Source organism: Oxyura jamaicensis, chromosome 18 (assembly GCF_011077185.1).
Source record: "Oxyura jamaicensis isolate SHBP4307 breed ruddy duck chromosome 18, BPBGC_Ojam_1.0, whole genome shotgun sequence".
In the NCBI taxonomy this organism is placed as follows: domain Eukaryota; kingdom Metazoa; phylum Chordata; class Aves; order Anseriformes; family Anatidae; genus Oxyura; species Oxyura jamaicensis.
The window spans coordinates 799,348-817,333 of NC_048910.1; the positions used below are offsets into that span (position 1 = coordinate 799,348).

At 42.0% G+C, this 17,986-nt stretch overlaps 1 protein-coding gene across 4 annotated transcripts in view; it reads left to right on the plus strand.

The window, feature by feature from the left end:
- The window catches only part of MAP2K4 (mitogen-activated protein kinase kinase 4), a 98,968-nt gene that overhangs the window by 49,978 nt on the left and 31,004 nt on the right, over positions 1 to 17,986 (plus strand). For all 4 annotated transcript variants that reach the window (XM_035342682.1, XM_035342683.1, XM_035342684.1 and 1 more), the window contains 2 exons: positions 5,388 to 5,562; positions 15,124 to 15,243. In XM_035342682.1, the coding sequence (XP_035198573.1) occupies positions 5,388 to 5,562; positions 15,124 to 15,243 (295 nt within the window). The remainder of the gene's footprint in view (positions 1 to 5,387; positions 5,563 to 15,123; positions 15,244 to 17,986) is intronic.

Here is a 17,986-nt window from a genome sequence, read left to right on the forward strand (position 1 = left end):
AAAATACTGACTTTTAAAAAGTCTCAACCAAACCCAATTTAAGTTAGTGAGAATCCTAGCAGGCTTTAAAGTGTGCTGGACTCAAGGACTGTGAAAAAGGCTGTGGACTCTTCCATGCTTTTGTTATCTCTTTTTTTTTTTTAAAAAAGTTCTTTTTTTTTTTTTTTAAGAGCAGAGAACTTTAGGGGCAACTTGGAACAATAGGGGCAATAGGAACAGAGCAACATTAGGGGCAACTTGTTCATGTTGAAAGTGAGCAAATGTGCTTTTGGTTTTAAACTGAGTAGGTATGAGATGCAGAACTAAATCATTTCCTTCGTTTGATGAGTTTTCTGCATCTCTTCTTTATGCGTAAGAATCTGTTCTTAAATGTAACTGATGAACTCAGCTTCAGGACAGTTTACATGGATCAGGCCAGAACCAGTATAGTTCCGCCCCACTTGAAAGGACCTCCATTGCCTGTCAGCTTTTCTAAGCATTTCTTCTGGAGATTTCTGGATGATATTTAAAATAGGATTGCTATTTCGTAAGTATTAGCTAGCAGAGTCTGAAAACTGTTTTATGAATAACACAGACAGACAGAAGGTACACAATCTCTCTCGGCTATCTGAAAGACTTGGTAGAAATGTGTTAGCCAAAGTCATAAGCCTCATTTTCACTCTGAAGTTATGAACAATGCATTGTATTATTAAAACTCTGCAGTTTGCATGGAAACTTCTGCTGATCGACCATGTTGACCACAAAGCAATTGCTGAAATCTCATGTCAAGCAGCTTTTTACCAAACTTATGGAGAACTAGATTATATTCTCATTAGCCGTAGTGTAAATAGGAGTTTTAATGAGATGCTGCCTTCAAAAGATCTGGCCTTATGCAGACTTTTGAAACACAGTTGGACTGTCTAGATCTCTTTGACTCTGCAGATTTGTTTTATTCATATCAATTCTAATGTTGAATCCCTCAACTTTTCGAGCTTCTTTGCTCTGAAACCTGCAGAACTCTAACTAAATAAAACAAAGAACTAGTAAAGGAGATGGTTACCCATAGCATCTCCCTGGCCTTGCTTCATGTCTGATAATTTTCAGTTTTGCCTAAAAAAAATCAACCAACTTTTCTCTGCTTCTCCCCAAAGTCCTTCTTTTTAATGACAAAGAAATGCTTGTTTTAAAAAAATTTGGCATCCCTGCAATGATGTGCTAATAGCAGGGCTTGGGGAACTAACAGCCTGTCCAAGAGCTTCCAAATATTTTCATGGTTCTTCCCAGGAGGTTTCTTGGGCCTCTCACTGGGGCAGATCTTCCCACCTGGATCCAGCTCACCAAGCTTGCAATGAACAAACCCATGTCCTGAGTGTGTGTGATACTATCCTTGGCCCAGCTGTGGTGCCAGGCGCCAGCAGTCTGCGTGCTTCCTGCCAAGCTGGACCCACAAACAGTTTTATTTCTGACAAAGGGCAACTGTTGGGAAGAATTGTTGTCTTGCTTGGTGTTCCTAATCCCTGGAATAACTGCTGTGACAAGCATAGTAACCATCTGCAGTAAGACCAATACTTTGGTGCCTTTCAAGTGCAGTAATCACAACAACCTCCAGAGCCTAGGATAACCCTTTATTATTATTATTATTTTTTCTTTTAAAACTTTTCAGAGGCAAGACAAAGAATTAGAAGCTCAAGTCCTGGACAAGTCAACAGCACCTCTAGTCCCCTAGGTGCACTTGAAAATCCTACCTGTAACTCTTTGAGGATTATGTGAATCTAGTCATCTTGTCAAGATTTTTAACGTATGGTTTAAAAAATAAAGCTGCATAAGTCCATTTTAGGCATTCTGATCATTTGGAGTATTTATGTCCAGTTTTGCCCAACATTCCTAGCCTTAGAAAGATTCAGATTGCACAGTTTAAAAAATGAAATGCTAGAAGGAGACCTGTGTCTGCCCAGTGCTGTGCAAACTAATGGGTGCTAAACGCAGTGACTGAAACTGCAACCTGATCTGTTGCAGAAACAGGAACTGGCCATTAATTACTTCTCACCTTCACTAGACACTATTCTATATGGTTACTTCTCTGATACTTAAAGCAAGCTCAGGATTTAGGCAGGTGCTTTTTGTTACTTTGGGAGCTTGTCTGCCATGTGGATTTATCTACGTATCTACAGTAGTGCAAATCCAGCGACAGATGTACTGCATTGGGGACTTATTTATTCTTTATTCTGTTTTACATCAGACAATTCCTCTTCTAGCTCAGTGCAGAGTCTGTGTACTAGATTTGCATTTTTGAGCTGTTTTCCTGGCATGGGAAAAAAAAAAAAAAAAAAAGTATGTGTATATATATATGAACTATTTTGGGGGGGATTTACACTGAAAATTTCCTGATAAAAATAACCATCATCTTCTAATGCTAAAAGTAATAATTACATTTCAGTTATTGACTCTTAAGTTAGGCCATGCTGCTTAAAGGAAAACTGCAGTGTTTACATCTGACAAATCACCTAAATGAGCAAAATCTATATTAAAATGTCTGATGTCTGTCAAGCTTGTCATTTGGTTATTTGATCATTTCCCTGGGTATTTGGAGGGGGGAAAAAAAGTCAGGAAGTCTGATTGCGATACAAAGCAGATGGCGTCATAAATATATAATGGAAATTAAGCCAAGCTAAAATGTGTGAGATTTTTTGAGTGGACTGTGCTAATACATCTCATTTTAAACCCCTGGGTTCCTGGGAGCTACCTTGCTTTGCACCAGAATACAGCTGCAGAGGGCACTCAATGAAACTTGAGGGGAGGGCAGTATTTCCTAGCTCCTGTCTTCTTCCCTGCTGCCTGAAACAACCATCCCACAGCTGTGGGAACAATGGCATAGATCTGCTTTCACACTACAGCTGGGGATAAACAGGCTTCTTGTGTAACAAGAATATAATGAATTCAGATTTGATTTCCTTCTGATATAAAGTAAGAAAAGCCAAGTTTTCTGGGCAGTAAAACAGACAAAGGGAAGACTGGAGACAGGTTTATTTGCATTCTTTGAATAAACCATGTCAACATTTAGAGTTTTTTAACTTTATGAAAACTTAAATAGGAAATACTGTTTCAAAATGGTCTTGAAAGGGTTTACTCAGAAAATTCAATTTCACATTTCACCCTCCTGGAAGCACCTCTTTGCCTTTCTTTTTCCCTGCAATTTAGAGCAGGATTTAGCTCTTGTTGAATGGTCTTGCTTCTTCCTGCCCTCCAGTTGGCAGGAGGTAGGTGGGAAATGCCATGCTCGTTTGCTGGTCCCTCCTCAGCATGTTGCTCATCACCTACATTCTTCCGTCAAAACCAGAACTATTTTTATGGTACTGACAATGTGGTATGGTTGAGCAGTTAGATGGTGGCTGATTCATGCAGCTTCCAGTGTAAGCTGCCTGCAAGACAGCTGGCAAGTCTGGAGGTCATGTTTTTTTCCTTTTCCTTTTTTTTCTTTTTCTTCTTTTCCTTTCCTTTATTTTCCCCCCCCCCCCCCCCCCTTTTTTTTTTTTTGGTTAGTTTACTGCCTGATTTTCATTCCTTGCTATTTAGTAAATAGATTTCATGGAGAACCCCACTAAATGCACTATTTTAATTTGAGGAATCAAATGCACAGAAATTCAAATAATGTAAATAGCACTAATGAAGGGGTGCCACCTCTATGGGCTGTTGTGTTCGTCACATCTGTGCTGTGCTGTAGCACTATCAGGAGGCTCCTCAGGTTTGTTCTTAAGGACAATGAAGCTGGAGGGACACTTTAGAGAACAGCAGATTGAAAATCTCAAGCTACGCACTTTAGAGATGGGTAATGAGCAGGGAGGGACTGCCTAAAATAGGTGAGAGGCGCTATTCAGTAACAATGTTCATTGAATGGGTCAAAGGTTCAGGAAGTGCAGCTGTTCAAAGCCAGGAAAGTGCTAAACCAAAGTATCCCATGGAAGCCAGAGTGCAGCAGATTAAGCCATTTGAACCTTAGTTGCTCCAGTAAATTGACCTTTGGACCTGACCTCATTGCCCTCACAAAACCCAGGTTCCAAATAACATGCAGTGGAGGTTGGGTCCACCATCACATCCAACTGCGTAGTGTTTGCAGCTGCCGATTGACAAATGCTCTGTTGTGTTTACCAGCTTGGAATCAGCTGTGGCGTGTTTATTCCTCTGACTGATAAACTTGATAAGCGTGATGTGTTTGATCAAGTACCTCATGTATGTTCTACTTGTATGATTGGACCCTGGACAAACGTGGTCACTTGATCAAATGCTCAGGTGAAGTGATCAGAGTCCAAGGGATGAGTTTGACAGAATCTCCCTCGTTCACAAGGCAGTCAAAAATACCTGCTAGCTTTAATGTGAGATTGGTGTGGCCGGCAGTGGGAACTGTCTTTAATACTGTTAATGCTACGTAGGAAGTTCAGGCTTTTGGCATACTTCATGACCAAAGATGTGTGATTCATCTAATTAATTAATAAAAAATGAAATTTTGCATGGCATTTTAGTGCAAAAAGTGTTGAAAATACTTGTGCATTTCCTACTAATTCAGTAATGCATTGCTGCATTTGAATTAATAATTGAAGGCATCTTAAAACAACTGTTGAACTCTCCTATCTTACAAATTTTGGGCATTGTTCTGTTTTTCTTACATGGACAAATTCTGGTGGCTTCAGTAGAAACAATTTTTGCCAGAGAACAGTAATCTAGGCATTTGGTAAAGATGCACTTGAACAGGCACTTTTTGTTTTTGTATGTCACAAACAATTTGTATTGTTTTTTATAAGTTTAAATTATTGGCTCTTTATTTGTTTTTGTTTGTTTGTTTTGTTTTTTAAAATAAATTAAATGACTGCCTAAAATGTTTTAAAAATGAATTGCAGTTTTCCATTAAGAGCAAGCTCTCTTTCTAAAGTCCCCTTGATACAAACATAAGATCTTGCCCATGTTGAATAGAAACCTGATTAAAAGTGAAGCAGTTGCTGCAGAGTTGGTGTAGAGCAACAAAAGCTTTGGGAAGATGGGGCTGGGGAGTGCTCTTCAGACTCTTGATTCTGCATGTTATCGGATCCTGCTTTAAGCTTAATGTATTTTGTGCAAAGCAGAAAGAACTGTGTTAATGACTGATTAGAATGACTCTAATATATGAGACACTGAATTTAATGCTACAGCTGGAGAAACTTAGCATTAATTGAAGCTGTGGGCAACAATATGTCATTTTTGATTTAAGATTTTTCCTCACCCCTACACCCCCCACCCCAACCAAAATCCCTCATGGAGTCAGAGTGTTGCTGTAGCTTTTGTGAACCCCTCTCTTCTAATGTTTAATCAAGTGCTGAAAAGAGAAATTTACAGACTATTTAAAATGTGGAAAAATTGCTTCCCAATATTTTTGACAGAGAGAGACTGAGAACACACAGCATTGAATCATCAGGAAAATTGAAGATTTCCCCTGAACAGCATTGGGATTTTACAGCAGAGGACTTGAAAGACCTTGGAGAAATTGGACGAGGCGCTTATGGTTCTGTCAACAAAATGGTCCACAAACCAAGTGGGCAAATTATGGCAGTTAAAGTAGGTGATGCCCATACTTACATTTGTACTTCAGTCCATTAGGGATAAAATGTGATGGAGAATTAATGTTCTTCCATCTAGCACCCATCTACTGCTCTTTTCTATTTATTTCCAATATAAAGGCTGCTTTTTGCTGAAAATGCATTGTATAATGGGCATGTTGTCAAGTGATTTGTGAAGCTCTCATAATTGCTTGTGCCCTTTTGAAGATGCCTATCAGGCACTTACTGTTTTGAGGGGATCACGTGTCTCTGGAGACTGATAATGAGGCATGGGTCTTTCACCTCTGGGTCACTGGTTCAGATACATACTAGGTTGGTAGTAGGCACAAGCTGATACCCAGCAGCTTTTTGGTGTCTATTGTGAAATAAGGTAGTGACTTCACTTTTTTTGTAAGCATGTGTCCATGATATAATAATTAACAGCCTCACCAAGAGGGGCTGAAATGGGAATCTTCTAGGGAGTGTTTTGCTCTTGCTGTTATGTGATGGAGTATATTTGCTTTGTTCTTACCATGCTGGATCTACTGTGGAGTTGGGAAGTGTACTGTTTTTCAGGACTATACATTTTCTACCTTATGCTACCCAAAAACTCACCATGAAAGCATTAACATTATGCAACTTCATTTCCTATCTGGGCAATATGGAGTAATCTTTGTCTTGCTGTAGCAGTGCTTCTCACTGGGCATTTTTGAGGAGCTGCTTGTTCGTTGAGCTGGGTTTGGTGGACAGCATCCATTTTCTCTCTTTCACGTCTTTTACTTTGCTTGCTGCTAGGTGGTAGCTCATGACATCAATCTTTTAACTCTGGTGATGATTTCAATTGTAAGTGCTCCCATGAAAGAGCAGAAGAGAGCTTTGAGCTACGCAGAAGTTGGTATCACTCTCTTTTTCATCTCTCTCTGTCATCTTTGGAATATGATTTGATCTGGAAACGTTCACTCCTGCTGGTCTCATGTGGCAGGTAGACATGCTGCAGTGCCAGCTCTAGCTACTACGATAATAACTCACACTTGTCTGAAGTGTGCAGGGTACTGGAGTAACCTTTGATATTCTCCAGTAAATGTTGACTTCCTCATAGTGGTGGGATCATTGGCCAGGTCTCACAGCTTTTTGGATCACAGTGCAGTCATGTTTCAAATTTGTTTGTTTGTTTGTTTGTTTGTTTGTTATTTTTTAATCCCTAAAAGTTTCCAATGGAGCTAGAGGTTGCCTGTCACTAAAGATCTGTTTCTCCTAGTTGCCTTTGGTGGAGCTTCTACATGGAGTTTATAGATGATGGGTTGAAAACCACTGATGTGGTGAAATGATGCCTGGGCACCTGTAACCTCAAGCCCAGAGTATGTGACCTGGGCAACAGGTTTTGCTATTATAATCATTATGGCTTTGGGTTATGAAAAACTACCTATAGCTGAGTAGGGTTGTTATCAAAAGCTCTGCAGTGGGTATACTTGTGTTGAGAAAAATGCTTTGTTGGGCTAGCTAATGTCACTGAGGAGATGTATCTGCTGGCACAGATATTCTCTTGCCCCAGATTGTGTTTGCAAAAGGACTTTGAGGATGGTAGAAAAGTAGTGTCAGTGTGGAGGGTCTGCAGTGCAGGTACAGCTCCCACCTGGGAGGTGGGAAACTGCAGTGCTGTGTTCGTGAAGCACACAGCTGGAGATGACATTGGACAACCTGTTGAGTGGAGAGAGACGGACTGAATCCCAGTGGGGTGCTGGGCTTTGGGGCTCACTTTTAAACAAATAAAACCTCATACTTCCAAATTGTCTGAATGCTGAAATGTAAGGGTCATGGGCTGGGATGATGCCATCTTCTTTTCTCTGAACACACCCCTTGGGTGGGCACAGCTATGCCTGCAGCACCTTTTCCTCCCTGGAGAGAGGAGGGCTGGAGGGTCTGGGCAACTGCATCTACTTCTAAAATGTTAGTAACAAGGGGCCTAGTGGGGATTAAACACAAAACTGAGCAAAGGAAAGTCCATGGGTGGAACAGTATGTGAGGTCAGAAACAGCTATTCCAAAGCTTGGATGGTGCAGTTGTAATGAGATTTTCAGGACAGCTGATTCTGAAGTATTTACTAGTTCATCCCAAAGTGCTCATGTACTCAAAGTACTCCAAGCCTGTTCTTTCTCAGATGGCTGTTGCTTTTGGGCAGTCTGGGTTGTGTATTAACCTGCTCTGTCTTTATCTGCCTTACGGGCCATCTGTGTTTGGGGCTGTTCATCTTCTGCTCTCTCTGTTTCCCTCAAGCCTATGGTGTCCTGATGGCTTATGGAGCTGTTGCCATCTGAAGACCCAGCTCCTCACCTGCATTCATATAAACCAGCTGCTCCCTTTGGTGTTTCTTTACCCTACAGGCAAACACTTGTTTTATTCTCTTTCAGCTCAAAATACTTCTGTAAGAGAAAAAAGGGGAATATTGAGGTTGTTTGAGAAAAAAACATGTCAGTCTAGTGATTTGAGGTCCTAGCTATGATCTAAAGGACACCTGCTTGCAACTTGGTGGTGTGGCACTGTTCTGTGTGCACGGCATCAAGGACACTGAATTTCAAACCCAGTGTCTCTGGGCATGTGGTGGTGCTGCTGTGCCTCTCCTGTGCATCCCCAAGAGCTGATTACAGTAACAGCAGTGCAGCAGGCAGATCGTCCTTGGAAGGGCATTCAGCAAGAGGAAGTAGGTTTTCGGAGGCTGCAAGCCAAAAGCTTTTGACTGTTCTGTACTGATGAGTGAAGCACAGAAATGGCTCCAGAAGCTGCTAGTTAGATGCAGAGAAAATTGCTGCATGGGCCTCCTCCAGCTGCTCCTTCATTCTCCTCCAACACTACCCATGGCAGATTTCTGGAGCAATCAGTTATCTTCCCACCCCATTGCTTCCTGGAGGGCCAAGTCCTGTTTGTACTTACCATCTTCAGACTGTGGCTTGTCAGCCCCTTCTCCTGCACACAGTTTCAAATCCTGCTTGTTGGACAAGTGTGCTGCAATTATACAGTAAAGAGCAGATGAGGATTTGTTCCTTTCCTCCATGCTGGCATTTTCAGCTCCTGCTGCACCCAGGCAGCCTGGCAGCTTTGGGCACTCATCCTGCTCACCTCTCAGGCTTGAGCAAATGTGGCTGCTGTAGCAAACGCTCAAATCCTGTTTCTAGCTTCTTCCTCTGTCTTTTTCTAGCTTATCATGCCACTTCCATGGTGCTTTGCAGTCTTTGGTTCCTTGAATTGTGGTTTAGTTTAGCCTTCTGCTTTCACTCTGCTTGGTGTCCTTTGTTTTCCCTGAGCTGTCCAAGCAAAGCCCTTTTGCTGCCCCTCCTGTGTATGCTTCTTACCACCTCAGGAAAGCCACTCGGTCTGTACTCCTGCATGTGCTGAAATATCACCAGAATAATTTGAGATCTGCAGATGGAGGCACAATTTTGTTTCATTTTCCTCTTTTATGCAGTTTGGCCTGATCAGTCAACGTATGGATCTTGGCAGATGTAATCCTGGCACCTCTAATGAGGGTGTCTAGTTTCTGCCAGGCCCCTGGATGAGTCAGAAAGCTTTCATCTGGTACTCTAGTGTCAGTGGCGGAGGAGGAGAATGTGCCTCTTTGTGTCACTGGTGTGAAACCACTTCAGCTTTAGGCTGATGGAGCATTACTCAGGGAGAGGCTTTGATGATGAATTTTTGTGCCCAGTCCTGCTCTTCCCTCTCCTTCAGCTTTCGTCACTCTGTGCCTCCAGAAATACATACTTAAATGCAGAAAACCATGGCATGTATCTGCAGGGGCGGGCTGAAGGCTGGAGCAGCAGAACATGGCTAGAGAAGCAGGCAGCTCACACCTGTGAGGCTGCTGGCTGCAGAAGGCTGTGAGCTGTGATCCTGTATGGAAACAGACGGTTGTGTGATGTTTTTGCATTACTTACCTTCTAATTCCCATAGACAGCCTCTTTCTAGGGCCATCAGGAAGAAGGGGGGGAGTTGATAAAGAAAAGAGGAATCCAACTCTGATGATTTGTATCCAACCTTTTTCATTTTTCTCCATGAAAAATGTTTTATTATGTTTGTAAGACCAAAATAAGAACCATCTTGTTCATTGAGTCCATTTTTTCTTACAGGTCTTCCTAGAGATTCAAAGTTCCTGTTTGCTCTGGGTCAGCTGGCATTGTGATCTTCCTCTCACTTAAAAAATAAACAAAAAACACAACCACCAGCAACAAACAAAACCACTATTCATTTTCTTGAGCATTTATTGACATACGAGCTCATGACTCTTCCAGGTGGGATAGAAAACAGCACTGTTCTGTCCACTGCCAGCTCTGTGCACATTCATCATCGCAAGGCCAGTTTTTACATTACCTCCTCACTTCTTGGCAGGTTTCTCGTATGGACTCTATTTTCCTTGAAAACAGTGTCTGCCCCAGCCCGCATTTACCTGTGTGCTGCAGCACCAGTTCTCTTTGATATTGTCTAGTCCAGCTTCCAGTTCCACCCAATTTCTTTTGACTTTATTTCTGGTTCCTCGATTGCTCTTCAGTCTGTTTTTATTCAGTCTGTAGGAATTCGTGTCTCATGAATAATCTCTGAAGCTTGTCTGCCCTGCAGAGAGCCCTGGTCCCTTCTCAGGATCTGCTGCACTGCTGTCACTCCTGATCTTATCCCAGAGGCTTCACAACATGTGTTGTTCTCCAGTCCCCTTTTCTATGTGCCTTCCAGTATCACCATATGTTGTTGTAGCTGCTCCGGGGGGGGGGGGGGTTAACGCATCTTGTTTCATGAAGATACCTCATGTCTGAAGAACCAGACTGTCTAGCAGATCAGAGGATCTTTAGAAAACTTCCATTTTATTCAGGTGAATTGCTTTTCTTGGGGAGCTCACCAAGCAGCTGAGGGTTGTCCTTCTGTCCTGAAGTTTCCCTTGAGGTTGGTGATCATTCACACAAAAAGGGTCTTTAAAAAATCCTTGGCATGCTTGGTTTTCTAGACTGATAAAAATACATAAATGAAAAATCCCCCAATCTGAATGCTGCGAACTATTCTCACTGCTGGAGATGCATCCTCTGCTTACTACATAAATAGCTTAAGTAATACATAGTGTGGATTTTATTAGCCAGAGTACTTTAAAAGACCTTAGAAGGCTAGGAAGTTTTCTTGTTTGAAGAGTTCCCAAGGTAAATTATCAAGCATTTAAAATAGCCAGCCTTTAGTCTGTACAGTAGTGCATGTGCCAACCAGAAGCCTGAGCACAACAGTGAAGAGCCTGAAGTTGGCAAGAACGTGCAGCTCACCTCTGCACTCACCTTCCTCTCTCCCATTCAACCTCCTGAACCTCTGGGTGCTCGACAGGCCTTTTCTTTCCAGCAGTAGGGAACACCAGGACCTTTGGGCTTCAGTATTAGAAGCTTCTACCAGTTACATAAAATTCAATAGGATGTCAAGCCTATAAAGTGTCCATAAAAGATCATTGTTCTTATGCGTAAGTCTGTGAGCTACGGAGCCATTTCTTGTTCAGAACACAATGCCTCTTTCACATTGTTTTGCCTTGTAGTCAGTGCTTGTTCTCTTATCTGTAGTTTTAAAATAGGTGTTTTGTCTGTCCTTCCTTGGCTTTCACAGAATTTTGCTGATGGCTGCCTCACAGTTGAAATAGCTTTTTATGTATCAGATACACCTGAGAGCAGAAGCTGTATATTTATGTATGCTTCTGTAATTTATCAGTTGTTCCTGCATGTCTGGTAGCCCATAAAAGCCCTCTGAGATGACACATAAGTGTATTAAGTTCAGTCAAGGGGCAGATTTTTCTGACCTTCCTGTTTCCCATGTGATTTCTGAAGAAAAGTATTGGGATTTTTGCAAGCTGGCTCTGTTGTAAATCTTCATTTCTGTTCTTCTCACAATTAGATACCCTCCCTGGAGTTGATTACTTAAGGTTTATTGAGGAGAATTTTCTGTTTCATTCATCTGTTTGGATAGCTGTCTGAGAGTTAGGGAAAACAGTGCTTCAAACCCTACTGATATGACACTGAGAAAGGAGTGAATGAGTAAGGGTTAAAAGGAAATGGTGAGGGAAGCCTTATTAGAGGAGATGGGAGACTAGTTGTGACACCCTGTGTGTCAGGGTGAAAGACCTGACATGCTTCTTTCAGCACTGAAAGTGTTTTGGATGGGTAGGTAAATGTTCTTGTCCTCAGCAGCAAGTGGGCAAAACCCCTTTCTTCCTGCTCATTTTGTAGCTTTCGATCCTTGCTGTCCTGCAGATAACACCAATCCCTGTGGGGACACTGTCCGGTGCTGCTGCAGGACTTTCTGCTCAGCACACCTGTGAGCTGTGTATGCAGGACATCACTGTTTTCTCTCTTGCCTCAAGAAGTAGGTTTTCAGTTAGGTGCTTGTGACTTCCCCTCCCCTCCCCTCCCACTTCCTCTCCCCCTGCTCCCCACTGCACCTGATTTTTTTCCTGTGCATACTGGAGTTGGGTGATGTCTCCTGTTTTGGGTCTGGTTTCTGGGATCTGTCAGGTTTTAGCTTTGAGAGTGGGACAATCCACACTGCATAGTTTATCATTTTGATGTTGATGCTGCCCAACTTAAAGAGCTCTTATTTCAGATATCAGAAACCTTTTCCCTAACCTGGGTTTATGCTAAAAAGGTTGGAGAATTTTCTTCTGAAGGATTTTATGCAGTTTGAGGCCAACAAGAAACTGCTAAAGATTAGACTTTCTATCATCAAAGATTAGACTTTCTGTCATTTCCACTACAAAAACCACTTCTTCCTTATGTGGCCTGTTTGGCCATGGCAGCAACTGCATGCAGTTGAGTAACAGGCTGAAAGATCTAAGAGCTGAAACCAAGTCAGACTTGTCCATCCTGATCTTAAATGGTGTTATCAGGCTGCTGCCTTCCTTGTCTTCCTTTCCTGCCACCTCCTGTGTCTTTCGGAGAGTCTGTCTGTGGGTACTGCTGCAGTGTCTTGCACTCTGCCTTGGAGTTAGGTAGCAGGTCTTCACTGTGGCTCATGTGCCGTTTGAGTACTGGCTGCTGTTGACTTCCATCACCTTTTTCTTCCTTCTTTTGCTCATGAATGCTTGCTTCTTAGCTGATGAATTAAGACTGTTTTCTTTTCCAGCCTGGGTGACCTCAGCTCAGCATTGTGCTGCATGTTGCCTCTGAGGGTTTTGTGCTCTTGAATTGGCAAACCTCCGGTCTCCAGCAGTCTTATAAAAGACTCCCCTTCAGTCTCCAAAGCAGTGTTTGTTCAGGAATTTATGCTGGCTTTTTAAGGTGTCCTTTGAGTGCCATGTCTGCATGGATGTTCTGGATGTTACATGGATGTTACATAGCTGTACATCCTTGGGGTCCTCTGCCTGCTCTTTTTATTTCTCCATGAGGAGATTGTGGCTGGAAAAAGTTGTTGCGGAGTTTGGTTGTTGTTCCAGGGTGCCATTAAAATTACCTTCTCCATACAAGTATTTCAAATGCTTTCCAGAGTTGGAGAAGTAAGAGCAGAGAAGATGCAGAGAATGTCAGAGTTGGGATGAGGTACTTTCAGGTGAAGCTGGAGAGTCTGAGAAGCATGCTGCAGGGATGGCTGAGACAGGAGTGTACAGCTGGGAGAGGAATGCGGAGGGAGGTTGCGGAGATGACCAGGAGAAAGGCTTTTTGGGGAAAGGGGTTAATGGAATTGGCACAGAAGAGAGCTGTGAGTTACAGTATGAAAAAAGATCTTTTGCTATTGCTTCTCACCTGTTCTGTGAACTTCTCAGAGGAGTGGGTAGCATCTCAGTGGGAGACAAAACTGCTCCTCAGAGATCCCACCACAGTGGCTTTGGCATCTATCATCTTCTATCAAGGTCAGAGAAACATCATTATTATTTCATACAGTGCTGATGGTGTGCCATCCAGAAAGAGACTTTTAATCTTCTTAGCCTTTGATATATCAGCACAGGGTTGAAGAGCTTTATATGATGTAGAACCAAGACAAAGAAATGACCAAACCTATCAGACCTTCTTCACTGATGTGACTAAACTTCTGTGAAACAGATTTGAACCAGTGACCTAGAGGTGAAGTGTTTTAGTTTCATTACTCGTCCCCTGAGCCGTCTTCTTGCTCTGTTTGCAACTATAAAATTCCACCCACTCAGTGACAATGCAAGGTGTGGATGCTACAGATTGTGCGTGTGCTGGGCAAGGCTCTTACTAGTTTTCCCTAGTACTCTAGAATTCATTGGGATGGAAAAGGGCAGTATGAACACAATTACTGTTCTAGGCCAAACTAGAACTGCTAGAACATAACGAATGAATGGGGAAATACCAAAATACCAGGATACAGCAAAGGTAAGGAAATTGTAGTCTCAATACAGTCCTCATTTTGTGTGGATCATCACAAAATAGTCCAAATCATGCACTCATAATCGCAAGTGATGTAATATGAACAGCCAACCTTTAAAGTACGTTCATATGCTTAGCCTTGTGCTTGCGGTCTTGCTGCCACCAGCAGCTGCTCACAGGGCAGTGAGCTCTGCCAAGTAGTGTCAGTGGGACTGGCTTCTGGTATCATGCAGGTTTTTCCCACAACCTTGAACATTTTTTTCTTTCTTGGATAGCCAGATAGTTTTTCTCCACAAGGAGGGTCCAGGCTGTTTCTGTTGCTTTGGACTTGTCATTTTTTTTCGTGCTTTATGATGATTTCTCAGTGTGACTCAGTTCCTCAGTATCATAATTTTACTCACTAGTGTTTCAGAGAATGCATTTAATTAGTTCAGGATGCTAAATGTATCTGTAAAATTACGTGAAAAACTGTGGATGGACTCCTCCATCCTTCATTTAATAAACTTCATGGTTGGATGTGTGCTCTTTTTTTATTTTCAAACTTAAATTGTTCTTTCAAGCCCAAATCAGAGTTTTCCTTATATATACACTATATAGTGGGTATTTATACATTTTTAAACATACAGCATATAATCTGTATCTTTCATATAGTGTTAATGTTAGCTAGGACAGTACAAGGTAGAGTTCTTAGTTTTATGAGAAGGACTGTTGCCCACAATTAGCATTACCAGAGCAATGTGTTCCCTCGATTACATTGTGGGCCTTTTCCACTATGCCAGCCATGTCCACCAGGCAAGGTGGAGGAAAACTTTTGTCTTCTTTGCTTTTCTTAGTCATTTCAAACATAATGTTCCTTCGTTAAATTTCAAATCAATCTTTGAGCCCCATCCAACGTGGCTAAGAACTCTGTGGGAATGTTTTGAACTGATAACCTGAATATATTGTTTTGCTGTAGATTTCAATGAAATCTTTGCTCTTTAATTTCATACTGCCATTTCATCTGAAAACGCTGATGCTCATAAGAGTAAAATTTGATTGGAGATTTTATATTCTGTACTGAATGGCTTTGGGGGTTTTCAGTTACAATTCTGATTTGAAAACAGTTCAATTCTCTTGAGTGTGTTTTATCATGCCTTGGGGATTGCCTGCTCAGCCTTGGGGTTGGGGTCCCTGGCATGTTGCTCCAGTAATGGTTCTGAAGATACAGTAATGGCATGTAAGTGATAAAGTCTCTGCCACTCCTCCTCTTTCAGAGAATTCGGTCGACAGTGGATGAAAAAGAACAGAAGCAGCTTCTGATGGACCTTGATGTAGTAATGCGAAGCAGTGACTGCCCATATATTGTTCAGTTTTATGGTGCGCTCTTCAGAGAGGTGGGAACTCCAAACTTGCTTCATTTATAGCAGAATCGTTTGTTTTTGTTTTTTTCCCTTTTTTCTTTGCAGTTACCAACATGCAATAAGGAAGAGCAAGTTAATTTATGTTAGGATTTTTAGCTTGGTACCTTTAATCAAGGTTATTTAATCAAGATATCCAGATGTCTAAGTAGTGTTGAACACATAGATGCTATTCCCATTCATTGTTATGTCTGTCTGCATATTTCAGTCTCTCTTTCTCTCCTGTTTTTCTCATTTGATGAAATTGTGGTTGCCCCCTGCACTGCTGGGCTGGGCACAGCTCTGTGGCACTGTGCTTGAACAGAAATGTGATTTATGTCAGTAATCAAATATGACCATGTGGAGGATACGTGCAAACTCAGTATCCCTGTAATAAAGGTGGTGGCTGTGATCAGATAGTTATGTGATGTGTGTATTATGTACATACATACGTACCAGGGCTGTGTCAGAGACTCAACAATTGAAGTGCCTCTTCCTTGAAGTGTTTTGTACCTGCAGATGCGTAAGAAAATAAAAGTGACCTGGCTGGGTGAGACCAGTGGGTGGTCCTGTCTCTGGGGGTGGCCCAAAGGATCTGCTTAAAGAAGCACACATGATACTTTGTGTGCTTCAGTTAACCTTCAGTTGTATGTACCTGAATGTCTTCTGAGCTCTACATGCTATCTTTTGCTTAGTGATTCTTCCTAGACTTCTCGTCCAGTAAATGGTTTGTTTTCCCCACGGATACATGTACATTTTTGCATCCACGGTGCTCCCTGAGAGGCACTTCGCTTAGTTATCTGCCTGTCATTTGAAGGCCTGCCACCTTGATTGATTGTGAATTTTCATTCTGCTGTTGTAAATGGTGCCCCTAGTGGTTTCCCTAGTTTTTGTGTTTGAAGAGAAAGTTGTTGCTCCTTACCAGTTCTCTCCAAGCCACTGAGGATTTTACGCACCGTTGCCCCATCCCCTCTCTATTGTGTCTTCTCCAGACCGAAAAGTGCAGGCCTTTGACTGCTCTTTAAAGGAGCAATATCTGCAATAGCCACCCTAGGGCCTGTCATTTTGCTTGGCTCTTTTATGCATATAGATATTATGTGCTGTAGAGTGGGTTATTCAATATGATGCTTCATGAATTATGCCAAGTGAAGACCAGAATTAGAGCATTAAAATGCTGACTGTAGTTAATTCTGACATAGTTCACTTATTCATGTCCAGGAATATAGTGTTAATCACTGAGTGTTTGTGACTGTTTTAGCATCTACTTATTGAAATTTAAAGAATGCATTTTGCTGCAGGTCCACAGAAGGTGTCCTCCTTTCTCCTTGTGCCTTGCTCAGGCACTCCCATTACATTTGAATGATCAGTAGAAACAGTTGGGAAACTGGCATTCTGCATGCAGCCTGGATAGTCTTATGCCATGCTTGCCCGTTTTCCTCTAATTGAGTCTAAATCCTGTACACCTACCCAAGGGAATAAGGAAAAATAGAGACCTACTAGCTGCTGTTCATCTTTGCTTATTATCTGGTAGCAACCTATGCAGAGTCTGTTGGGGCTTTAGTGGAGAGCCGTTGAGAGGAAGAAGGTGAATCTTGCAATTAAAACCACAAATTGGGACTGAATATTCAATTCCCGCTTCTGGAGAATCTTTCTCTGTTATTTTGTCAGGTTATTCCTCTGGCTTTAAATCTCAGTCTCTAAAGTAAGGATAAAAATATTTTCTTTTTTCATGCTTTGCTTTGTCTTATCTGTTGAACATTTTGAGTAAGAAGGTGTTGTCCCTGTTCACGCATTTCAAACTCCTAGCAAGTGTGGAGCCTCAGCCTTGGCTGAAAGTTTGCAGCTTTGCTGAAATACAAATGATGAGGCTGTCAGCTGGTTTGAAGAAAAGTCTCTGGGCAAGACAGTATCTTGCCAGATTGCTAATGAGAAACATGTTCAGAACTGTGTGAGCCTGTCACCTCTGCAACTCTAGGCACATCTCAGAATGTAAGTATACATACATAAATAATACAGAAACCTACCTTGATCAACATCCAACTGTCAGCCTGGGCTGTGCTGCACCCTTTGTTTTGTCAAAAAATCCTGTCTTCCTGCAACCAGGCAGCATTCCTTGGGTGCTCTGGGGAAGACTTCAATAAGGTCACTCAGGGGTATAGTGTGTTTGTCCCTGGAATCCCCTCTGCTCACACTCTCAGCATCAGTGGTGTGTGTTTCTGAAATTAAAGCAAACTTCACCCTTTCCTCAGTCTGTTATGGCTGGCACACACATCAAAGGTATGCAAGGCGAACTGATAGATAGACTTGGATGAGGCTGTATAACTTGTCATATTAATTACATGTTCTAATGTTAATTACATTTTTTAAAGACAGGGAACTATGATAGCAGAGAAAGCAGAGAGATAAAGTATTTAAGGGAAAAAAATAATTTCACCAGTATGTTTTAACCTGTCTCACCCCCCTGCTCTGTGTTCCCAAAGTAACTGATCCAGCTCACTGCTGCACCATCCTCTGGAGTATAAGAACATGAGATGTTACTAAAGATTCCTCTTTCAGGAAGTCCTATAGCAAGACCTGTGTAAACAAAGCCTTTTTTTCCTGGATTTCAAGGTGAAAAGTAAGGAAAAACATTCCAAAATGCACATCCGTTTTGGACCTTTTGCTCTGAGCCATGACTCAGATTCTGTGGGGATAGACCGAGCTACAGATAGGAAGTCATCTTCCTTCTGCTCCTAAAGGA